Raw genomic sequence first — 25,594 nt, forward strand, 5'->3', positions numbered from 1 at the left:
AAACCGATTATATTTCCTCATATCGAGGTGAGGTTCTTGAATAAAAATTAAATAGAATAGATAAACAACTTCAATTTTATAAAACATATGAATAATTTGTATTGATTTGTATACCAGAGTTATCCCATGGTAGATCATTGTTATGACTGCGTTATCGTGGGTGCTGGTGGCGCAGGATTAAGGGCAGCTCTCGGATTAGGTAGCAAAGGCTTTCGCGTGGCAGTGGTGACAAAACTCTTCCCTACAAGATCGCATACAGTGGCAGCCCAAGGTGGCATTAATGCCGCTATCAGTAATTATGAGCCCGATAATTGGTTGTTTCACATGTACGACACGGTGAAAGGGTCTGATTGGTTGGGCGATCAAGACGCCATACACTTTCTCACTAGAGAAGCACCCAGAGCAGTCTTCGAATTAGAAAATTATGGTTATTATTAAATGAAATTATTAAATAGAATTGCAAACGCGACGGAATAGGAATCGCACATTCCACTAAATTTCACTAAAATACTTTATTTATTCTACAACTTTATGGATTGACCCAATTAGTGGTAACGGTTTTCTTTCAGATTATTTTAAATTATTTAAATGACATGCCATTTTAGTCAGAACTGCATGGCATACTTCTTTGCAATTAGTCCTTTAAACGAAGTATTAACATATATTTGTTTAGGCTAACACTCATTCTCAATGATTTTTAAATGAAAATAATGAATTTTGCCTTAGGTTGCCCATTTAGCAGAACTCAGGAGGGAAAAATTTATCAACGAGCATTCGGTGGCCAGTCTTTACAATTCGGAAAAGGTGGCCAAGCGCACAGAACTTGCGCGGTTTCTGATAGAACGGGACATGCTATTCTCCACACCCTCTACGGTCAAAGTCTCCGCCATGATGTTCACTATTTCATCGAATACTATGCTCTGGATTTATTGATTCACGGTCGTTGCTGCAAAGGAGTTTTAGCTCTGGAGTTAGAAACTGGAAAGATGCATCGCTTTAAAGCCCATCATACGGTAGATGATCTTATAAATGCCAAGTAGACGGTTTAATAGACTAAGAAAAAGATATTAATGTACTTTGATACCAATTACAATCCGATCTTAGAAGAAATACTTTTAAATAATATAAACGAGTGTTTTGAAACTTGGAATTTGTTATCCGTTATGGTTCGTTTCCAAGTACAAATGTCGTCTGCTGATGAATATTTGAAATAATGATGGAGATCTACAACCCAGGTTTCCTTTTGCAGATTCTAGCAACAGGCGGTGCAGAACGGTGTTTTTTCTCCTGTACCGCAGCTCACACCTGTACTGGAGATGGAATGGCCATGGCTTCTAGAGCAGGACTACCTCTCCAAGACATGGAGTTTGTTCAATTTCATCCCACTGGTTTGTACTTGTATTACATTCACAAGATTCGATGAACTTTCCAAAAAGCGGAGAATTTCTTAAAAAAATAGAATTACTTTCGTCACCTTCATCGCTTTGACTTAGGCATTTATGGAACTGGTGTACTTGTCACGGAAGGCAGCAGAGGGGAAGGTGGAAAATTGGTAAACTCAAGAGGAGAATTTTTCATGGAGAAATACGCGCCTAATGCTAAAGATCTAGCATCACGCGACGTAGTGTCACGTGCAATTACGGTCGAGATATTTGAAGGACGGTAAGAATGCTTGCTTGAAAAAACAATGTTATTACTTTATTTGTAATATTGAAACTATCTGTATGTTTTCTCAGGGGAGTTGGCCCAAAGAAGGATCATATCCATCTGCAGTTACAACATTTACCTGCAGAAACGATACGTACTAAATTACCTGGTATAGCGCATCTAGCGTGGGTCTTCGCTGGAGTAAACTGCGAAAAAGAACCAATTCCTGTTGTTCCGACTGTGCACTACAATATGGGTGGTATTCCAACAAATTGGCGGGCACAGGTGAGCGAAATCATATGGTTTACTTTTTTTTTTTCGGGCATGCATTAAACCTTTTTTATATCTTCCACACAACTGTAGTACAACCATGATGGCATATGCTATAAAATATATCGAAATATAAATATTGTTTATAATGTATGTTAATACTTTGCAGCCCACCGACAGCACGGAACCGTCGTGATTATAGAACCTTAATTTTATGGTGAAAGCAAACTAAAAAACTAGTATTAACAGAAGCTTTCATATTGATATCCATTTATGGCCAAAAAAAGTGCGACCTGCATCATAAAATCAATTTGCTTGAGCCAACGAGCATTATAGACAACTTCGTACTACGGACTGCAAATTATTAAGAATATGATTTTGTTCAAGCATGTAGATTCATGACTATTTTTTAGGTTTTGACTCGAGAGAACGAGGAAGATCTTCCAGTAGATGGACTTTGGGCTGCAGGCGAAACCGCATGTGCATCCGTCCACGGAGCTAACCGATTGGGTGCCAATAGCCTTTTGGAAATTGTTGTATTTGGTACCGCAGTTGCCGATAATATCGATTGTACAACTCGTCCTGGAGAACGACACGATGATCTCGATCCGGTAATGAAAGACTACTGGATTTTTTATCTAATTGAACCAACTAACAGTCACTTATCTACTTGATTACCATTTTATCTCAATGGGTAAAAACCAAACTTATAAATCAATTAGGACATTGCAGAACAGGCAATATGTCGTTTCGATGCAACACGCTATGCAAGCGGTTCGACATTGGTAGCGGATCTGCGGGATGAAATGCAACGCACAATGCAGAAATATTGCGGTGTCTTTCGTACGTGCGACATTTTGCAACGCGGATGCCGGGAGATAACTCGGCTGTACACTTGCGATTTACCGGAAATATGTGTACGTTAAAGTAATTGCACTTTCCATTGCAGATAGGACTAAGTCATTAATTTCTTACTGATTCAATCGACCTCAGTCATTAATGAAATCGAATGTGAAACTTTTTATGGAATTCAGTGATTTACACAATCTCTGTGTAAAACATTGGAAACGGTTCTAACTATTGACACGTCATGACATTTTATACACTTTTTAAGCCATATAAAAGGTGGCGCTCTTTCCGTATTTTTTTTTCGCAAATTTTCCAGTTTTATCATATGTTTACATTTTATCAAGCAGAACGCAAAGTTTATTTTGGAGTTCTTAAAACACTTTCAGGTGCAAGATAATTCACTGATTTGGAATTCGGAGTTAATAGAAGCTCTTGAATTGCAAAACTTGATGCTTTGCTGCATGCACATAGTGTACTCAGCGGAGAACCGGAAAGAATCCAGAGGCGCTCATTCTAGAGACGACTTTAAAGTATGTTAAAAAGAACATTGATTCTTTACCGGACCCGTTATGTGTTATCACAAATTACTAGAAATTAAAACCAGTATTTGGAAATAAAAATACGTTTCCGAACAGGACCGAATAGATGAATATGATTACACAAAGCCACTAGAAGGTCAGACGAAACGACCGTACACCGAGCATTGGCGTAAGCACACACTCTCCTGGGCCTTTGAAAATGGTTCCGTAAGTTATTTAAAAATGTCTCATTTTTGTTACAGCCGAAGTACCACAATGCATTAACAAAAAAAAAATACTAGTTTTATTTCTTTTATCTCTTTGACAGATGTGCATCTCTTACCGCCCAGTAATAGACACAACTTTAGACGAAAGCGAAGCGCAACATGTCCCTCCATCTATTCGAACCTACTGAAATAACATCGTAATGTAAAGAAAATCAGTTTCTACGAGCCATCGAGGACACTACGCCTGCAGGAAAGAACTGGACATGTACAGTATAAAAAGAAGCATAAAAACCTCCCGGATTTTTTACGATAGTTGTTACGAAACCAAATTGAAGTCAAATGAAAATATGTAATCCCAGAGACTTTTGCGACTCCCATTGGTAACAAATACAGCATTTAATATACGCTGACCTGAAAAAAACTTATCATTTAATATATTATGCAGTCATAACTAGTTCTACCAGTTAAGTCTGCCAGTAAGGTTATCATATGATCAATGATTAAAGTCGAATGTTTTGCAAATACACAAAATATAATGGAACAAATCAGTCGTGGAACGTGCAAACAATTGTAGCGTACAACACATTTTAAAGCGTTATTTATGCCATCTGCAGAAAGTGCAATTCGATCGCAATCCCCAGAGTACGGATACGGTTGCGTTAGTGAATCTTACACAATCAAACTTTATCGACTGTCGCTACTATTTTTATTATCTGCATTGATTTGTCTAAACCACGGCTATAACTGGTCATCCAACAGAACGCATATTTGTAGCTCTACAAACTAATTTGCCTATAAAGAAAATACAGACAGTAGCCAAGTAGACCAATGGTATACGGTATGTTTTGTTTAAATGGTCTAATGTATTCGCGCGTTACTCCTTTACTGCTTGAATAAGGTCTCTTAAAGACAAATGAAAGTTCAATCGTCAGACCGCAAAAGATATAGTGTAAAATTGATGTAACTTTATGTTCAATCATATTCACGAGATTATCAAAACGCAAGCGAGCAACGAGCAATTGATAAATAAAAACGTGAAGTAATGATTTCCTTTATTTTTATATTTTATATTAACCCATAAGTACATTGCTACGTCTTTTATACAAAAATTTCTAGAGAACTAAAACTCACTTCAAAACTATCCGCAATGGGCGAATCGCCTTGGATCCGTGTACGGGGCCGGTGGGTCGTCATGGCTCTAACAGTAAGCGAAGGTCAATTCCACCGGTTCCGACTAACCACGGAGCATCGACCAATGGGAGATCAGCTTAAGTGCCACGCCATCATCCCCTCTACGTAACCACTTTGTGGCATTTTTAGCGAGTGCGAAACCCATCACGCTCGACTGAGCATCTCGCCGCAAATAAAGGTGTAAATGACCTTACAGAAGATCTTACAGAAAACGAAATTCTCCCTTGATACATGCAGTTTACTTAAAATCCTCCAAAACATTTGCTTTCTCTCATGTTGAATAACACGCAGGGCATTCGAATCATGCAATACGTCACTGCCATTCCGAGGGGTGAGTATTTTAATCTTCCCGCGTTGAACACCATGTCGGTAAACATCGCTTATCAGTCGCAAAGTAACACGGCCGTTTCGCCCGCCTTCCCGTAGATCAATAATCGCCGCCACTGCGGTTAGAATCAGCTGATCCTTCGAGTTTCCCTGATTACCAAGAATCTCTCAATAGTTTCACATTTCTTCGCGTAACTCATAAATTTAGCTCATCTGAGCTTGGATATACAGGATCTTTCACCTATCTATCCCTCCGAGTCACGTGACCATATCTTCGCATGTCTGCCAACCTAACGCTCAGGTCGCGACAAATATTTGAAGCGCTCGGAGAGTTCATATCTCACTTCACGATAATCCTTCGGTCACGCTAAACTTGATTAAATATGTTTTTCCGTTACTACAATTTTTCTTTAATACAATGCTCTTTGACGTTACGTCGAGTTTCGGCGTCCTTTTATGCAAGACTTCGAAAATCCATAGAGAAGTCTGTTAGCGGTTGTGCGATTTTCGTTGACGCACAAATTGGGATGGTTGGCACAAGTGATCTCAGGTCTGGCAGTCCACGCTAGTCCGTAGTCGATGCCGGTCGGTACCTTCGCTGACCTCCGCTGTGTTCACGTTGCCGTACGAGAAGTGCGCGCGAGTCGGCGCGAGTGAGCGCGAACGAAGTTCGGGGTTAGTCAGGAGAGTTCTTTCCGCATTTGACGCGGCGAACCGAATTCTGACTACCAACAGTCAAAGAAAACGTCATGAGCGGAATACTTAAGGTTTCGTACACCTTGGCAAGGAACTTGCCGTCGGCAACGCGAGTGAGACACTTTTTCAGTTATGTAAGTTGGTTCCTCGCCGAGAAAGACGGATGCACCTTTTCCCCGTGAACGTCCGGTAGGGTTACGTAATTCCACCCCATATTTTGAATCGTCCTAAAGCCAATATATCCTTGCGAACGCCGATATTCGCGCCTTTCCCATGGTTTCTTTTTTTTTTTAACTCGAGAGCAGCGTTTCCCTGCTTCTATCGCGATTTACTTTCTGCGAGATAGCATCCAATGGCTCGAAAATGTTTGATGTGTTTTTAAGTAAATCGTTCTCTTCAATGAACCAGCAATTTCTGTACGGTGATATTTTATGATTTTTGTCCTCAAATTTCTCGTTTATCTTTTAATTTCTTGCTCGTTTCACTCGCAATCGGACATTTATAGAATGTACGCTATATCACGAGTCATAAGCTGGTTGCCAATCCGTTATCTAATTCGTCTCTTGCGGATTTAAACACGTTACGATTGCGTATAAAGACGCAAGGTGATTTAGTAACTTTCTTTTGCACTTTGAAATCTTTGATTGGACTATACTCAGATAAAATGTCTGGCATATGGTTTAGTAAATGTTCATTACAGTAGAAAATGACTAATGAAAAGTATAGTTTAAATCAATGATTGTAGGCATTTACTCAATGAATTACTAGAATTTCTTTGTAGTTTAGTACCAATATTCTCTTTTCATTTACTGTGATATTTTAATCCTAAATCCTTGTACAATGATCTCTGTTGTGTCTTGAATATCCATGTCATTATATTGTGCTTGCATATATATTACTTTTAATTTTTGGCAATCTCCAATCTACGTGTTTTGTTATTAATTTCCATTTTTTTGCTTCAATGATTTTCTTTATATAAATATTATACCATTTTTAAGTTGACCTTGTATTGGAATGATTTTTAATAATTTTGTTGATAATTTTCCTAAAACGTATTATTTGTGTCCAACAAGAAAATTAAACGATTCAGTAATTCTTTAATGGACTTAAAACTGATCTTATAATTAAAAGAGGTACAGTCCGCACATAACTAATAGGTACTATATATCTGTTAGGATCGAAGTGTTAATAAATATTAACACTTTTTACTGTTCCAGAATAAGTTAGGATTATCCTCAATTGCTACTCGCCAGTTTCATTACACTCCCGATGGAAAAGCAGCAAAAGTGTCCGAAGCTATTTCTAAGGAGTATCCAGTAGTAGATCACACTTATGATGCTGTTGTCGTCGGAGCAGGAGGAGCTGGTCTCCGAGCAGCATATGGATTAGTAGCAGAAGGTTTTAAAACCGCTGTTGTTACAAAATTGTTTCCAACAAGATCTCATACCGTGGCTGCTCAAGGTGGTATAAATGCCGCATTGGGAAATATGGAAGAAGATAATTGGCAATGGCACATGTACGACACTGTCAAAGGATCTGATTGGCTTGGAGATCAAGATGCCATTCATTACATGACTCGTGAAGCTCCAAAGGCTGTTATCGAGTTAGAGAATTGTGGGATGCCATTCAGCCGAACCAATGACGGTATGTATAATAATAATCAAACTTATTATTTATTAAACATAAGAGATATAAGTCACTGTAATAGTTCAGTATATTGTTTTAAAATTACATCTGCTTCTCAGCAACGTATTAATCAAGTTTTTTAATAATAACACGTCATACATAACACAGTAATGGTAAACAAGTACAGAACTGAGAGTACATTTGTCAGAATATGGATTAGACAGTTTTTAAGCAATGACAATAAGTATATTCCTTATCGTAAAATTCTTGATAAATTGCATTAATATCTGGATAAGGCACTTAATGATTCAATCCGAGTCCCTGAAAGTATTCTCGCTATCGTCATTTGTCACTGTCCGAGCTGTTTCTGATGTTCCAGTGTCAGATTCGGAATCACTTGTTTCTTGCTTTTTTTCATCTTGTTTTCTTATCTAAATTATTGGTTACCTCATTAATTTAAATTATAGGAAGAAAACAAGTGTTACCAGAAACAATGGGGACTAATTTGCACATCTATACTATATTAAATGTTTCCATTATACAATTTTATTACGGTCGTCTTTGCTGAATTATCAGATGGATCAATTAAACCTGAATATATAATATAACACTACTCCCATATACTTAGTAAAAAAAATAAAAAGTAGTAAAAATAAGAGATATGTTTACCATAAATTTAGATAACATATCACATGTTGGTGTACATATTTTAGATGCAGTTATGCATATAATACCAATAAATTATGTAAATTACTGTCTGACTTATCTGACTTGCTATGGTAATCATGTCACATAACTCTTTTATATCACTCTTATGTTCACTGGGTACCTTATTCTAATTTTTTCTGAGTAAGATTACCTGATTTTGCTTTTGAGTTAACTGCTCCATTCGAGTTCTTGGTTTATTTTGCTTCACAGATTTACTCTGACTATTATTAGGAACTGACTTCTTTTCAAGTTGATTGGTATTAGCTTTTTGATTTTGTTTCTTAATATTGTTAGCAGCATCAACGTAGGGCTGTTTTTCGTCTTGTGACATTTTTCGCCACTGACCACCTCCCATCCGAAACACTTGTGTACTTTTTATCCCGGTATGTTCCTATCGATTTCGAGGCATATTCTTAAATAATATTTAAAAATACTCTATGCCTTCATAGAACCAACCTTTCTAAAGTCTTGCATAAAATTGATAAAAGGATTTGTGCTTTTCCATGTGTTCAGTAGTGATCTGGATCGTGATCGAACCAAAGTTTGGCGTTGTTGGGACGAGCTAGGCCGAGAGTTAGTTCTAGACACGCATTTGCTAATCAGTAATGTAAACTATTCAAGGAAACTTCCGAATTCTTACTTAGGTTGCTTTAATTTGTGGTTAAGATCCGTTTGTCCGGTCCTTCGATGTTGAGCGTTTGAATGTGCAGCTTTATCTTGCGTGTTTTCTTGACCTCCGGTGCCGGAGTCGTTATTACTGTGCATTTGTCCAGCTTTACCTGGCTCCATAATTTTTACGTAACTTTAATGAACTACAATTTCTTAACCATTATTCATACTTTTACGTCGTTCTCCTCAAGTTATCTGCTTGGACAAATTGATTAAGGAAAGAAATAGAAGATAGGAATTATAGAAAAGCACGTGAAAATAAGTTATTCCACGAGAGCGTCGATATTCGATGAAATTATTCGTTGCTACGATTGCAAGTTTTGTGAAGTTAGAGTTGTTTAAATGACTTCGCTGCATTCACTTTTTTTGGTCATTGCCTGTGTGATTTAAGTAAATATTTAAACGACAAGAGAAGGTGATCACGGTGGACGAAATGATTTATTTTTCACATGAAACCACACTTCGTGTGATTTAATTCATGATTATAAAATCGACGTTAAATATCAAATTGAACATTTCGAAAAATACTCTTAAGTAACACATGTGATAAAAAATTACACTTCATTAAATGCCGTTTCTCTACCTATTTTACCGCAAGGAATAACGTGGCGCACTCAGTATGTAGAGAGCGTGTTTCGTAGCATTATGTATTGTATACAAGTCATAAAACGTCAAGGTGTACTTTTCCTCGACTAATGCTGCGAAACCTTGAACACGTTATATTTCTGTTCGTTTCGTTATTACGATCATGACCTATTTGTTTTTTTCAATCGATAATCGTACGTTTGGTACATTACTCTTGATGTGTTGAGGTAAGGTCCGAAAATATTATACTTAATTGAATATTAATTCATTTTAAAGAAGTATAATGAAGAAGCAATTAACGAATGGAATTATTTGTAGGTAAAATATACCAACGCGCCTTTGGTGGACAGTCGCTGAAGTTTGGCAAGGGTGGTCAAGCCCACAGATGTTGCTGCGTTGCTGATAGAACGGGTCATTCTTTGCTGCACACCCTGTACGGAGAGTCTCTCAGTTACGACTGCAACTACTTTGTTGAATATTTTGCTTTGGATTTAATTATGGAAAACGGCGAATGCCGAGGAGTATTAGCGCTTTGTCTCGAAGATGGCACGATTCACCGATTTCATGCGAAAAATACCGTATTAGCTACGGGTGGTTACGGACGTGCATACTTTTCTTGTACTTCTGCGCATACGTGTACCGGTGATGGTACCGCTATGGTCTCGAGAGCCAATCTTCTCAATCAGGATCTTGAATTTGTACAGTTCCACCCAACAGGTACCAATTGATATTCAATATTTGAAATGTGTAATAAATATACAGTAAATGTAGTCAAGTAATATACACATTTTGCAGGAATTTACGGAGCCGGGTGCCTTATCACAGAAGGGAGTAGAGGAGAAGGTGGTTACTTGATTAACAGCGAAGGCGAGAGATTTATGGAACGGTATGCACCAGTTGCTAAGGATCTAGCTTCTCGAGACGTCGTCTCGAGGTCTATGACCATGGAAATTCGGGAAGGCAGGTAAAACGATGATTGATGATTTTAATTTCTTCGCAAATGCGCCTATTCTTCCACGCTATTTTCTATCCCAGAGGTGTCGGTCCAGAGAAAGATCATATTTACCTGCAGTTACATCACTTGCCACCTGAACAGTTAGCCGCTAGACTACCCGGCATCTCCGAAACTGCAATGATCTTTGCTGGAGTGGATGTCACGCGAGAACCAATCCCTGTGCTGCCAACAGTGCACTATAATATGGGTGTGTCACACTTTTATTGACTGTTATTGGTCACTACAAAAAATCGTTAAAGAATCGTTTTTTTTTTTACACACCCTCTCAGTGTACAATAATATATATGTATCGTTACAGGTGGTATTCCGACAAATTATAAGGGCCAAGTCTTGATAAACGAGAATAATCAAGATATAGTTGTAAAAGGATTGTATGCATGCGGTGAATCGGCATGTGCATCTGTTCATGGTGCAAATCGACTTGGAGCTAATTCGCTGCTCGATCTTGTGGTATTCGGTCGCGCATGTGCAAAGACAATTGCACGTGAAAATAAACCGGGTGAAACAATTGGAAAATTGAGTCCTGTAAGTATTTAGTACGTACATTTTCACATGCAGCGGGTAACAAGAAACAACTTTCATTTGCAGTTGTAGGGTCAATTACACAACATTTACACACAGATAAAATGACATAAATTAGAAATTCTTAAGCAACTAAACGTGGCATATTGTGTTACTTGATTTTTATTCACTCCATAAGTTGCGGTGTAATAAACTAAAGAAAGTATTTTTCATCATTAGCGTATCTAATTAGCATTTACAAATGAAAATGAGTTATACAAGAAAAATGCAATATGATGAAAAGTCGAATTCTAATTAAGTAACATAGTAAATATTAACGTAGAATTTTCTATGCAAGCTTGTAGGCAATTTTTGTCCATAAATATTATCAACCGTTTATATTTTTCATTAATATTATGCAGAATGCAGGAGAGGCGACTATTGCGAATTTGGATCGAATTAGACATGCGAATGGTTCTGTTCCCACGGCGCAGTTAAGATTAACAATGCAAAAAACTATGCAAACACATGCCGCTGTTTTTAGAATGGCAGAAACCTTACAAGAAGGTAAAATTATTCTTAAGGTATATCCAGTCAACAAAAACGCAAGCATAATTTTCCTATATTACATTGTTTATAGGTTGTAAAAAGATGTCGGAATTATACAAGAGTTTGAACGATCTCAAAATATCCGATCGGAGTTTAATATGGAATTCTGATCTGATCGAAACATTAGAGTTGCAGAATTTAATGTTGAATGCGTTGCAAACAATTTATGGCGCAGAAAACAGAAAAGAGAGTCGCGGAGCTCATGCGCGTGAAGATTTTAAGGATAGAATTGATGAATATGATTATAGCAAACCCTTGGAGGGACAACAAAAGCGACCCGTAGATCAACATTGGAGAAAACATACTCTTACCAAAATTAACCCCCAGACTGGAGAGGTGAGAAACTAAATTAACAAAAGATCTTCGGGTTCAAAGGTTACCATGAAATTAACTTATAATACATCGTGATCCCCTTGACCGAATTGGTTAACCTTGGTGTTAAGTGCTTAAATGATCTGCTTTTAAGGCGATTGTTTTTCTCTGTGCTTTTAGGTGTGCATCAGTTATCGAGCGGTGATAGACGAGACACTCGACACACAGGAATGCGCAACGGTTCCACCAGCGATTCGTTCCTACTAGATCTATTTATTACAAATAATTGCGGTTCTACCTCAAAAGTCTGTTCGTACACCCAACCCTACTCTTCTCATAACAGATCCCAGCCTATCACTTACTAATCCCCAGAATCAGTCGTACCTCGAGTATTATTACCAAACAGAAATTGTTTAATTTCTAATTTTGCTTTTCTACAACTAACGAGAATCATTTTAATTTATTACTTTCATCCCTAGCATACACCAAAGTCTATTCTTGTCATAGCTTGCGAATTCAGCGAGCACGAATAGTTGTCGTCGTAGAATGCTGGTGCCGAGACTGTTAACAACAGTGACATTAAGAAAGAGGAAGAGAGCAAAGGAAGGAAGAAACCTGACCGATCTCCAAAAAGCAATACCATCATTACGTAAAGTAATACTAGAGATTAAGATGATCAAATTGATTTTCGGAAGAATTTCATTCGTAAAAAAATAACACCGATTCGTTTCCTTTGACTGCAATGATAATATCTCATCAAAGAAACGAAGTACTTAAGTTCAATTTTATTCGTTAATTATTATATCATCGTGGTAGCACCACTTTCCGTTTGATGCATGTAAATAGCTTTTTTACGTACGAATTGTAGAGGAAATTGTCGTATTGATGTTTCGGAGTTTACCAACCAGACTATTGGAACAAAAGTAAGTCACCAAATAAAAGAAGCCGCGTCGACAATGGCATTATATAGATTTGTACTATCGGCATAAGCCGACACACCTGTGCTGTTAAAAATTGCGCAGCACCTGTAATTTTATTCCAAAATCACAAAAAAAAAACTGTCAAAACAGGACTGAATTTGCGGGTGATTTGTATTGTTCACATGTGATATATACGCCTCAGTGCTGAAGAACTGTAATTACTCTCGTATCACTAAAGTGTTAAAAATGTTGGTTTAAGTAAATTCAACAGGATTGGTATGTTTGAAATATATTTTCTTAATTTATTGTAAATGAATTGTGACTTTAGACTCTTTTTGAAAGAACTTTTTGATAATCACTTGTTCTGGACGGTGCAAATGCAACGATTTTGAATGAAAGGTTGTATTTATTTCTGCTTTTACTGTTCATCACTAGCCCGGTCTAATAAATGGAGCTATCACATACTCTGTGAAAGTATTAAAGGAAGTTCATAGAAATAATTGCATTAATGTGCGAGTATTGGTTTGGGCTGCAAGAATGATTAATATTTGAATATTTAAAAAACAGAATTAATTAAATTCATTGTAAATTCTAACACATTTAAAAGTGTTGTTACCATATAAAACATTTTGCTCAAAAAATGAGGGTACTCGAACATCGACTAAAATCTTCAGTATTCTTCTTAAACATTATAAAACTGCATATTTGTAGCCTTTATATATTTTTTTAATTTATGTACCTGGTTTCCTTGAACTTAGTTCAACCTTTGCACTTGAGTGGTTTCTAGAAGATACCATAACATACCTATTGAGAATATCACATTCAAATGATGTTTTGCGTGCAGTTTTAGTTGCATGATAGTAAACAAGCCTAGTATTCTATGACGAATAATCAACTTTTTCACGAAATCACGTTATCAAGGTTTAAGACTGTTATGTTGCTGGTTCGTTATAGGTCTTATTGACTAATTTTACTCGTAACCAAATTGTTACATACTTCTTAGGATGTGAAAGCTCAAAGTACAATTTGAGTACACGTGATTATTGGTTACGCATTTTGAACAATGTTCCCTGAATTTGTATTATGTAAATACGATACGACCTCGAGAAATCAATAAAGCGTTATAAAGGTAGGAAGTGCCAACTACAGAATTTCATTTCTGAAAAGGAAACGCACAATTGACAAATATTATTTATTAAGCCCATAATTTCAAAGCATATGGTCATAAATAATAATTTTACAGAGAGATTAAATAAAAATTACAACCGAAGAAAAATTCTAGAGCGATACAACTAAGATCTGTCTTGAGATAATACTTCGGAAAGTTTTACAATTACTTTTAACTTAAATGGCGATGAATTTCGGATGAGTATGAATTCCGCGCAATGGAACATGTGTCGGCCGAAATTGTCTGTCGGTTGTGATAGGCCTACAAATGAATTGACAAAATCGCTGAAGTAATGATATATAAATTCAGGATCTTATTTCTCGTCGACATAAATGCTTCTTTAAGTCATTTCGCGTTAGCTAAAAACACTTACACTAGATATTTTGTCTTCCTAACAAATTCTCGCCATTTTCATGTCTTTGATTTCACTTGATCTCAGTTTGGCTCTGCTTAACGCCGAAATATATCGATCAAATCAAAGAAATTATATGAGAAGGTAGCGTATAATTTTCGAATCGCACAAAACAGCACTGTTTCTGAATTTCGAGACTTTTTAGTATGAATAATATCACTGTCCGATTAATTTCCGAAAAAAAAAAAAACTATTCAACTACTTTCAAAATTGGTTTTACAATCCAAATTGTTCGGTCTGCCTTACAATGCAGTTCTTCGATTCGTCGATCGGCTGTTTTATCGCTTTAACTTATACTCTAAAGTTCACATTAACATAAAAACATATCCTGGTCTCCGGAGGCCAATGCAATATGTTTCAAATCTCGCAAAAAAGTGATTCGGGGTCGCCAACGATCTCTGATGTCATGAGCAGAGGAGGGTCAAAAATTTATCCAAACCGCATACTCGTATCTTCGCGCTGATGACTTATATTATTCCTAAATTGCTCGCGAACTAGCAACTACAATCACGGTTGACATTATCGAGAATGAACGAGTCTGAATAAATTTTTGCATGTAACCGAGTTGTCAAGAATTCAGAAGTAGGATTTGATACTTGGATGGCTTTTTTCGGTGTTTGTTCAAGAGTCATCGACATAACGCTAACGAGTTGGTTGACGACCTCCTAATAACGAATGTATCCGATAGTAACTTATACACACCGTGGATCCCCTGTACTTCCCTCTAATATTCTACTTTCCTCAGCGATGTCACGCAAGGTGTAGGTGTAGGTGTGGGTGTATGTTGCGTGTGTGTGTCTGTGTGTGTGTGTGTAACTCACTCAAATGAGAATGGAACCGATGACCGATAGATATGTCTTTCTTCGCGTAATCCTCGCCGATTCAGAACCGCTGATCAAAAGTTGATTACAATTGACGAAATCTTCGAAGGAGAATCGTAATTTATATCTCGCTGTCCAGTCGACCACTGATAATTTGTTGAGCACACCTTGTAAATGTTGTTACCTCTTCAGTGACTTTGGCGTAAAGATCTGGAAAGGGGGACCATTTTCTCGGAAGGGGACAAAGCCTAGCGTTCTCCCTTGCCTAATTCCTGGTGATTTGGAGCCATTGCCAGAATATTGGTCGATAATCAAACGAAACCGCCCTGTTGCAATTTCCGCTTAGTCCAGTATGCAGTTGTCCATTAACATATTCGGTGAGTCCACCCTTGGACGTTGCACATTCAGATCCTTTGGTGGTAGCGGTGATCAGGACGACGCGACGAAGGCGACGTAGAATGACGTATTCGCTCTAATTAAATCTAGCAATCAACGATGTGGACTTTACGAAAACCGACGACGACGTGGCGCCGCCTCTCTCATTCCTCCCGCCTCGCTCGCCGAGAGCTTTTCTCGCCTTAAGGACAGGTTCGCATTCATTCGTATGGATATGCACGATGATGGGTGGCAAATGACACACTGATGGATGGTGATGGTTAAGTCTTGTGCATGGTTGCAGCCGCGCCATCGGTGACGGGCTCTGCTCACGAGGTGGCTCGTAATTTTTCCAACGCAGGCACCAAAGATTCATCCAAGGACGGGCCGCAGCTTAAACCGCATTCGCCGATCCACCGTGCCTTACCGCTGGCATGGGACTATTAGTGAACAGAAAGACATTGCGATCAACTCCTCGCACGGAAACACCAAAACGTGTCAATTGTCTACACAAAATTGACACGGGTCTCCCGAAAATCGCTCGTTATATTCGAGTACTCGGTACGAGACTTACCATGGTAAGATCCCGTTTCCATGACGTGTGACAACGTCCGTCGCACAAGGGGCACGGTCTCTGAAGAGAATAACCACCGCACTCGCTGCAGTCCAGCGAGACGTGTTCTTCGCTCCACGACACTCCGCACCTGAAATAAATCGAATCAGGTTAATAACTACATCAACGATCGGCCTAGCCATTGCCTGCTGCTTCCAAAGACCGTATCCGCCAAGAGACTTTAAAAAACCTTTTCGTCGCCTCTCGCCTGCTCGAAAAACGGACGGCATTTAAAGAGCCGAGACAGAATTTATACGAAACGACGCGAGTCCGCTTGGACCGATTCCCGATAATCGAACTTCGCCATCGCTACGGCAACTGGCCCGAAGAGGCGTCGAAGGCACATATATAAATTGCACGATGACGCATCCTCGGGCAAAATCACGGGACGTCTCTCGTTATCTCGGGAAATAAACGTCGAAATCGCGGGGGCAATTATGGCTCGATCCAACGGATATCGGGCATTGATTTTCGCCCCGTCAGGGATGAGGAAAATAAAAGCAGCCGCTCTATCCATCGATCGCGGTCCCGTGAAAAATTGTCCCACCAGTCCCCGAGTCGACCAAGGCAACGAGCACAATGCACGGGACAAGCGTCATCGAACGTTAATAAATTGATTTCTTTTTCTCCCATCCTCGTACTATCGTCGGTCGAAGCGGAACGATTCAATCGGCCCGCTTCTCTGGATCGCACCGGATTCCATTGTGCCTCTTGTGCACATTCGCCGGTTGTGCAACTCGGCATGATGCAGCGTATGCGTCCGCGAATCGGCAAAGTAGAGCGGCTCGCGCGCGCCTGCGCGGCGTTATCTCCGCGCGACGGGGTGGACTCAATTTGCTCGCGTTTAGAGGCTCGAATATCCAATCGAATCTCGAAGAAGTCTCGAATTCGCGAAGCAACCGTTCGCGAGCCGTCTCACCCGTCTCGCCATTTCTACCGGAAATTCAGAGGGCACTTTATTGCATTCCCGTCGACTCCTTTTCCTTCCGTTTTTCATTTGTCCCAACTCGTCGAGAGACCGAATCAGAGAGGTCACCGACGGACGGTCGAGTAATTGAACCCCGGCGAACGAAAGCTATACGAAAGTTCGACATGAAGGTACATTCCTTCTCCTTTGGGCTGGGTCACTCCCATCCTGCTTTTAGGAAGACCTAGACAACGCGAGGGCGAGGATGACCCTTGGGAAACGACGCGGGACCAGATCCCGAAGAAAGAAGGATCGAGGATTCATTCGATTAATCGACTCTCTTACGAGACGTATCGCAACCTACGCTTGACTTTAGAGCTATTTGAAAATAATAAAGTACAGCCATTCACTTGTAACTAATTATCAGGGAATTGTTATTAAATTCCCTACAGATGTATATTAGACTTTTCGTCCGACATTGCTTCGTTTCAAGTTGGAGCATTATTTTCATGTATAAAGCTGTAAAATGTAGCTATGGAATGAGAAACAAAATCCGTGTTGGCAGCGTCTCGTTTCCATTGTTTAAACCTTCAAGTAATGAAAACATACCTTTATACTTTTTCCTTTATAAATAATGAAGCAGTAGAAGTATATAGTTCTACTTTTCAACGGTATTTTTCATTTCCTTATAGCTTTCATTCGATTACCGGGGTTTCGAGAAGTAATTTATGTATCAAGATCGGAGTGAAACATACGTAAAGCAGGAGTTGAGCTGGGCACGTAGCTCCTCGATGGTCAAGATGGTGTCTTGGTACTGAGGATGAGAACCCTGGAGCCCATCGTCAACGCTTCCGCACAGACTGTGGCAGGACAAGGATACGTTGCTCCTGTAACCGGAAAAGTAAAACAAACTTACATTGAGAGTCGATTAGTCCTTTCAAGCGGATTCTAATTGTTGTAATAGGCATCTACCGAAGCAGCTGAGAATTTTCGTGAGAATCCCGCAGACGACACCCGACGAGCCGCGGGTGAGTTTCCGCGCTTACGTAACGTACATTTCTGTAACCAGTACTGAGACGAGAGTCATCCGACGTCCACGTGATAACGATAAAGTCTGGTGGTCACACAAATTTCAGCCTTCAAGAGAATGCCTCACAAGGGTTCGAATAACGGCGCAGGTTTGTCATACATTGATATCAAGCTTCCATTGTGCAGTAAGTCGACGTTAAACGTACCGCATAAACGAAACGTTCCTATCAGATGTTTTCGGCACCCCGTCAGTTTTCTTATCCACCAGACGAAAGTCTACATACGGGAAAGCATTCTTACGAAAGTTGAATCGTACACGTTGCTCATTAATCTCCTTAAGAGAATATGAAAGGGTCAGCCTGTACATATCTGAGAAGTCGAATCGTTGGGGAAAGTATTCTCCGAATTGGGTGTACCGATTCGTTTCAATTTTTACCACGTGAATATGGAGGCCCTAAAGTAAGTCCCAAAACACATGAAATTTAATTTTTCATCCAAAATTGATTTACTTATCATGGACTAGAACCAACATGGCGTGGTCCGGGCACGTTTTCGATGTTTCACGTTTCTTGAGGGATTGGAATCGAAAGTGAAGAGTTTCAGAACCTAGCTCGAATAATTTAGAATACCATAGAAATGAAATATTACAGAGTCCGATGGGAAAATGTGAAAAATACTTTCACCGACGATCGAGAGTGCTGGCTTGTACCGTGGCTAACACGTGTTTTTAGAGCAAAGATTTAGTTGCAGCTAAACGTCACAGATGGCGACGTTGGTTTGGCAAAATATAAACAGCCATGAATTCATGGGATCTCGACAGCTGTACGTCGATTTTTTTTATCATTGGTTTACCGAAACGACGATATGGAACCCTCCAGTTCGTATAATTCTCAACGTAGACTGTAAAAGACTTCAACGTGAATATAAATGTCGGTAATGGGACGCGCCAGCTTATGTTACCACTTGAGTATTCAAAACTGCCTTACCACCAAAAAAAGAAAGGTATAGATGAATTTTATTTTATCGGTGTCGATTATATTCCTTAACGCCTTATCATATCCTCTTATATTCGCTGTCACTCTACAGTCATTCAATAATTTCTTACGACCCAGAAAAGGTCCGCGTCGAGACCCTTGAATGAATCTTTCATTACCGCGTGCAGTGCGGTATATGTACGCGTCGTGTATGTGTGTACAATTCGTGCACCAATGCACGTTCAGGGAGCGCCACTCATCGGTTGGATACGTCTAATTAGCATAAAAGTGGGATAAAGCACATCCCGAGACCACGATAGGCACCGAAATCATTCCAGGCGCGTACACGTGGACCGAGACAGCGAGATCCTTGACTCGTCATTCCAAGACGGCCGTCTACGAACGAGCACACGTGTAACGACCCGGGGCTCGTTCCTCTGGACGCTCTCACAGAGCGCAATAAACCCGGAAGTCGGCGACCGCGAGTTAGTTCCGTTTATCATTCGATTCTGGCCTCCCAGCCGTCCCCTCTTCGCTCGAGTTTTCAAAAGAGGGCAAAGAATTGCCTCAAGACCCCTGAAAGGTTATTTTTTCGAGACCCCTCAAAGAACAATATACAAGAGACGGCTCGATTCAAGCGAGAATTATCGCGACGGGCGCTAACGAGTAATCTCGCGGGCAGTCTGGAATGTACACAAAGACACGATGCGTGCGCGATTAAAAATGGACACGTGACCGCCGGTCGAGGTACAAAGAGCGTCCCCCGAGACGCAGACACGACTAGGCTCAATCCAATTACGCCGGAATAAGGATTACTGAGGTCGCGATGGATTTCCGCGACCTTCCGCGAGTCGCTCGGTTTGGTCGTGGGAAAAAGAGGTGATCCACGCGAAGAATAATCATAACTACGCCAGAGGGCGAAGCGAAACGGCATCGCAGGAAATGGCGAATCACGCATCGCATGCCGTCCGTGGACTGAATTCTGCTAGAGCGGACCGATTGAAAGTATTTAAAATAAATTAATGAAACGTTAAATACGAGCAAATCGTGCATATTTCAGTTTAAGTGAACCGAGATCTCTAGGTAACACCTTATTCTATTAATATTGTATCTACGTGTGATACGAAAGCGGCATCCGAGGGATCGACCGTTTATGAAACCTTCCTTCGTCCTGGTAAAATCTCAAACCATTCAATTTCATAAAAGGAACTTCTCAGGCGCTATTTTCGTATCGCCTAAAAGTTGTCGATAAAACTGCCGATCCCTTAAACTTTCTGTTAGTTTCTGATAGAAAAGTTTGTTGCAGCCGCGTTCGCGACTCGAGGCCCATCGAGCGGATGCTTTATTAATTCCTTCTCAATGGCTTTGAAACTCGATTCGGCATCACCGAGAATCACTAGAGCGCAAGTTCGAATTCTCGACATCCGCCGTCTCCTTGGATCGTTCTACAATCGCGGGCGTATTTTTCGATGCGCTTTGCCGTGACCTTTACACGTGGCTCGATATAACTGATGTGAGAGGGAGACACGAAGTCCCGGCTAAAATGGAATTGCAATTGCACCGGTGCACGGCATGTCGCAGAGCTTTACCGGGCACGCGAGTCGGCATGTACCTTGCCACGAGTCCGACCGAATCGAGCGGGACAGGGTTAGGAGATGGATGGATTCATTGAAGAGATTAAACAGGGGGAGATTTACACGTGTGGGTGCGTCACGTGGCGAAGCGGTCCAGAGAGGAAGGACGATCTTCGTCCCACGCGCGTGGCCCGATTACGTCCCACTTCGATTCCCCCTTCGGGAAATTCCGAGAAAAGCTGACATCTTGTCGATTTATGTTCCTCTCGCTTGAATAGGTCCTAAGTTTGAATAGACTGGATCACTGCGCCGTATAAATCACCACCGCTATTTATAAATCAGTGGATGTAGAAATCGCGCAAGAATATCGGGAGAAGCGGCACTTCGAACGTTTCGTGGAAACATCGCCCGAGAAAGTTTTGGCTACGTCACGATTTCCCAACCATGGCAGGAAGGAATGTAAAGCTACTCGAATTTTAGAAGCCACCTGCAAGCCAGCTATTCACGATGGAACAACGGAGCGAACGGGCTACGACGATTTTACCAACCATTTGCTTAGATTCGACAAAATGCATTATGCCGGAGGAAGGTGCGCAGAGAGCTTGTGGTAAACCGCCACGGTCCGTTAAACGGCCTCTTAAATGGCATTCTCGTAAACCGCGGAGTATTTCGAACAATTCTCAACGACGGTAACAACGTCCACGGCTCGAAGGCGACGTAATCACTCTGATTCCGATTTCTGGAATGTTCAAATGTACCAAGCCCCTCCGCCCAAACTTCGCCGATAATTTTCCGCCACGCGATCGTTAACGAAGGTCAGCGTCATTTCCCTCAATCGGTAAGCTCCCCGATGACGGTGCACAAATAGTTTGCAATAGCAATCTACGAAGCATATCGTCTTCGTAAATGTACACAACAGCGGTGAAAAAACATGTACCCGAGGAATTTCCCGAGCTTCGAGTGTTACACCAAAAGGAACGTCATTTCGTGCACGTTATGCAATTTCGGTGCACAATCGGCCGGACACCGATAACCGACGATATTACCGACGGTGATCTATGAATAGCATCTATACTTTTACGATCCTGCCTGCATTAAAGACGCGGCATACTTTCGCAAAATCACCGATGTCGGGGGAATAACTGGCATGTCCTGCTCGGTAACTCTTGATCCACAGTGGCGCCATCACTCGCCGAGTCATTCAACGACCCTGCCAACGAGTACGGGATATGTCGCGGAATGCGTGATCTACGAGCTAGACGGGAATTACGTAACGCGTTTTACGTAGCGACTTACCCGTGACGAGAGAGGCTCTCGGTGTTGCTTTGAACAGACGTGACAGACATGTTGGTGCAGTTGCTGGCAACTGAAACAGTAAAAAGACGTCGCTCGATTAGCATTGACGTAACCAAAACCGCGGAAACCTTTCCAAATCGTTGATCGTTCAGGTAGGTTCCCTCCCGCTCGAGACTAAGCCCTCGACGCATGCGCACTTCCGCGGACTTTGACTGGCAAAGAAACTTGAAATGCGCGCGCCCGTGGAAATCCCGATCGTCTTGTCGACGAATACCGAGAGCAAAGTCAAAAGTCACGTCAGAAGTTTGCGCGAAATGCTCACCACCCCGACCGATTCATTCGGTAACGTTCTCGAGGTTTTTTCCCTACCTCCTGACCGTTCGACGCGAGACAAGACACAAAGTCAAAGTTATCGTAATGAAAATCTCAACGAGCCCCGCGTACATCTACCGGTCAAACGATTCTCGGTACGACAGGAACTGCGCACGCGCGTTCCCTCGAGCGTGACGTAAACAGATCTCGAGTGCTCATCTCAATATGCGTGAATCCTTGTCATTTTGAGGTTATTCATTTCTTTGTTCGCCACGATTACCAGCATGGATACTAGAGACCAGGAGAACGAATTGCATAGGGTCCCTTACGGAAGCTCGTATCCGCGAAAAAAAATACGTAACAGTGTTTGAAATTTTCTCTGTAGGTGGCAACGCTATCGCTAAGGGACCAACATGGAGTACGTAATCTTGCGAATCTCGGACAACGCGGGAGACGTGTCAAATTGAAAACTCGGAAAATATCACATTCTACTACCTGGGTCAAAACTTCATTTTAATTACAGTACTTACATATGTCACAAATAAATGCTCTTAAAAATATTTTATGGATAAAATATACATTGAATATTTTCTCTCAATTTATTTGGACAATGTAACCGGATTGCAATTGTATGTCTATAAATCCATGCCCGCGCTTTATTCAAGTAGTGGCCCCTAAGCGAATGTGACGCCGCCTAATAAGGAAAGATCTATATCCGATATTGAGGAAATTTCTATAACATTGTGTTCGTCCTCCGGATCTCTAATCTCCTCAAATAGAGAAGAAGCAGGGGAAAATCCAAAGTCATGAAAACGTGCATTTCTAGAGTGGTTCGGTACGCGCGGTCGGTCAAGCAGATCCCGGTAGGCGAACCTGACGCGAAGCGACGGCGCATGCGTGCTTCCTCGCTCTCGGATTGGCGAACGAGTCGAGGTGGGTGCGTGCGCCGGGAAGTACCGACCGTTTCGGCATGAGGCCTCTTTTTTTTCCTTCTTTTCATTTTGAATCGTTACCGCGCCGTGGCATAAGAGGAAAGTCGATATGTGTGGCTATCGGCACGCGCGTGCGCGAAGGACGTCGGGCGGTGTCGCCATTACGGCCGACCTTGCCGCGAACTGCCCCGTGCCACTTTTACTTTCCCCGAAAGAAAGCTTAAGGACTCTCGTCTCTCGCCGACCGAGCAAGTGGGATTCCACGGCAAGTAGGGCAATGCACGGAGAATGGGTAATGCAGGCGCCCGAACCGATATTCCGAGGGCATGGCCGACGTGTATACAAACGGACGAGAGAACTTAGGAAGAGCGGTGATCCTAAATGTTTGTAAACTCGCGATACCCGATCATCTCTTACGACGGGTAATGAAGAAATCGTAACTGTTGCAGGAAGCGAGTAAGATCGGCTCGGCCGAAGAGAGAAAATCGAGACTAACGGTCATTGGTCATCATGGCACACTTTCACGGCGTTACAAGAGCCCCGAGAGAAAATGTCATAATGGAAACGCTCTCGGTATCCTCTATCGTAACGCTTGCAGCAGTGCCCCGACATGAAGCAACGCGACAAGTACACCACGGATTTTTCCTTAAGTAGTTAATCAGAATTGTATGATAATCGGTCAATCTATTGCAGGTAGAAAAGACCCGGTGAAATCCTGTAATTTCATGCAAAAACGTGCGCACGTACGATCCCGCAGAATATTTGCCGTAACCATTGATGATTTGGTGGCTAGTCGCGGGTACCGATGTTTTACTCCGAAGGCCCTATCTATTCTTATACCAAATACCGAACGCAATCTGTTAAGAGCCCAATGATTAATATCGAGCGTGCTTGCACGTGGATAACCGTGACGTAGGGTAACGATGATTACCAAACACCACCGAGTAGTGTGCCAGCGAATCGGTAATATTTAAGATGGTATGAAAGGAAAATGTTTGCATTCCACGAGTTGAATCGCAGCATGACCATGGCACCGAATTCCGCTTATTGTCGGATCGTGGAAAATGCACTTGACATACGTACACTTAATACACGTACTCGATTTTCAAAGCGAGGGAAACACTTGAAATCCCCGAGCAAGACCGACATGAACAACGTTTACGCGGTATCATCCATAATTAGCTTCAATTGCTCAGAGCAAACAAGTCTCAGAATTGAGGAGGTGAGTGACGCTTTGAACAGGCCGGGTCTTGGTGAAACAGGATTAAACCCGCCATCGATCTTCTTAAGACGTTAATTAATCGACCTCTGACGTGGAGCGTTAAGATCGCAAAGCTCACAGCGAACACCATTTGACAAGGAGGGTACTCTTTAAATATCCTGGCAATAATTCTTCAAAGAGAGAAAAGGATCTCAAATATTAAAAATAAATAATTCATCAGCACTTATCCAATAACATTTAGTCCTCGCGACATACGTTATCGACACATTTGTTCTCATTATTCATCCGAATGAACGGTAAGGACGACTCGAAACTGGAAAGTAGTAAGCTACTGGGGTAATAAATAAAAAAAATTATTAAGATAGGTGTCAGAAATCTAGAATTCAAATTATTGTAAGTATAAAAGTACACCTATTAAGGCTTGCTCGATTCAGCGAAGGCATGTTGCATTCATAACAAATTGCTCAAAGGAACCGTCAAAATAATGGGGAAGCTACATACCGGAGATTAACTTAACTCAATACATACGTCTATATATCCACTCGACAGGATGTCCTGTAGTATCACTTTATTCTCGGTCGTTATCAGGCTCTCACAATGGAGGGGGGGTAAAAAAGCATTAAGCGGTTCGCTTAAAACCGCACTGACCGGATCGTCACCGCCACTCGCCGGTTGTTCCTTGAATCGAAACACGGATAACGAAAAAAAAAAAAAAAAAACAACCGATAGGGGCGTTTATCAGTGATCGTACCGTGAATTGACGAAATTGGAACAATATACTCGTAATGATCCCTCGTACTGAGGTGTATTCGTGGACGCAGCTAAATGTCACATTAAAAAGTAAACCAGTGCAGCGTGGTCCAATTTTCTCGGCTAATGTTTACATCGGATGGAATTTAAGGGAATGAAAATATGCCCATAATTTTTCGTTTTTTTGAAATTTCTTTTCTGGGTACCAGAACCATAGCGGTTGCCGACTTTGCGGGAAGGAAACGCACTTCTGCGATTCGCTTTACTCGAGCCGGGACTAAGATAAACCTCGAACAAAAAATTGTCGCGACACGTCGACTACGTACCGATCCGGGAAGCGTTTTTACGCGATGTCCATTTATGTGGGTTTCAACGGTGCGGCCCACTCCTTGACTCCGTTTCAGTAATGGAGCGGTTTAAACTAAACGCAAAACAGCGTTCCATTGTCGAGTTCGGTTACGTAACGAACGCGGAGTCCTGGACATCTAATTAAAAAGATTTTGCGTAAAATCTACTTTACTTGAGACAATTCAAGCAAA

The 25,594-nt window shown here is 41.1% G+C and overlaps 3 protein-coding genes across 3 annotated transcripts in view; 2 read left to right on the plus strand and 1 right to left on the minus strand.

The window, feature by feature from the left end:
* Positions 1-123: 123 nt before the first annotated feature.
* On the plus strand, positions 124-6,994 carry LOC105696144 (succinate dehydrogenase [ubiquinone] flavoprotein subunit, mitochondrial). Its single transcript, XM_023433693.1, has 11 exons — positions 124-427; positions 727-1,013; positions 1,250-1,388; positions 1,494-1,662; positions 1,737-1,932; positions 2,331-2,528; positions 2,640-2,834; positions 3,153-3,296; positions 3,402-3,512; positions 3,613-5,033; positions 6,943-6,994. Exons 1-10 carry the CDS (start codon positions 127-129, stop codon positions 3,697-3,699), a joined length of 1,827 nt encoding a protein of 608 aa, XP_023289461.1. The 5' UTR covers positions 124-126; the 3' UTR covers positions 3,700-5,033; positions 6,943-6,994.
* LOC105703441 (succinate dehydrogenase [ubiquinone] flavoprotein subunit, mitochondrial) lies at positions 5,484-12,958 on the plus strand. The gene is made up of 9 exons (XM_012431852.2): positions 5,484-5,859; positions 6,943-7,369; positions 9,632-10,030; positions 10,109-10,277; positions 10,349-10,515; positions 10,627-10,853; positions 11,252-11,396; positions 11,470-11,774; positions 11,931-12,958. The coding sequence occupies exons 1-9, from the start codon at positions 5,779-5,781 to the stop codon at positions 12,015-12,017; spliced, it is 2,007 nt and encodes a 668-aa protein (XP_012287275.1). The 5' UTR covers positions 5,484-5,778; the 3' UTR covers positions 12,018-12,958.
* An 890-nt stretch (positions 12,959-13,848) lies between these two features.
* Positions 13,849-25,594, minus strand: part of LOC105703449 (protein pinocchio) — a 52,779-nt gene continuing 41,033 nt past the window's right edge. The window contains exons 3-6 of the mRNA XM_012431866.2: positions 21,840-21,909; positions 17,722-17,853; positions 16,021-16,150; positions 13,849-15,886 (exon numbers count right to left, since the gene is read on the minus strand). Coding sequence (XP_012287289.1) covers positions 15,776-15,886; positions 16,021-16,150; positions 17,722-17,853; positions 21,840-21,909 — 443 coding nt within the window. The 3' untranslated portion in view covers positions 13,849-15,775. The remainder of the gene's footprint in view (positions 15,887-16,020; positions 16,151-17,721; positions 17,854-21,839; positions 21,910-25,594) is intronic.

This window comes from Orussus abietinus, unplaced genomic scaffold (genome assembly GCF_000612105.2).
Source record: "Orussus abietinus isolate OABI.00-Male unplaced genomic scaffold, Oabi_2.0 scaffold38, whole genome shotgun sequence".
Taxonomy (NCBI): domain Eukaryota; kingdom Metazoa; phylum Arthropoda; class Insecta; order Hymenoptera; family Orussidae; genus Orussus; species Orussus abietinus.

Coding starts and splice junctions, on each gene's coding strand:
- LOC105696144 (XM_023433693.1), top strand. CDS start 127: ATGGTAGATCATTGTTATGACTGCGTTATCGTGGGTGCTGGTGGCGCA. Junction 1,663..1,736: donor GTCGAGATATTTGAAGGACG/GTAAGAATGCTT, acceptor ATGTTTTCTCAG/GGGAGTTGGCCCAAAGAAGG. Junction 3,513..3,612: donor GGGCCTTTGAAAATGGTTCC/GTAAGTTATTTA, acceptor TCTCTTTGACAG/ATGTGCATCTCTTACCGCCC.
- LOC105703441 (XM_012431852.2), top strand. CDS start 5,779: ATGAGCGGAATACTTAAGGTTTCGTACACCTTGGCAAGGAACTTGCCG. Junction 10,516..10,626: donor AACAGTGCACTATAATATGG/GTGTGTCACACT, acceptor GTATCGTTACAG/GTGGTATTCCGACAAATTAT. Junction 11,775..11,930: donor TTAACCCCCAGACTGGAGAG/GTGAGAAACTAA, acceptor CTGTGCTTTTAG/GTGTGCATCAGTTATCGAGC.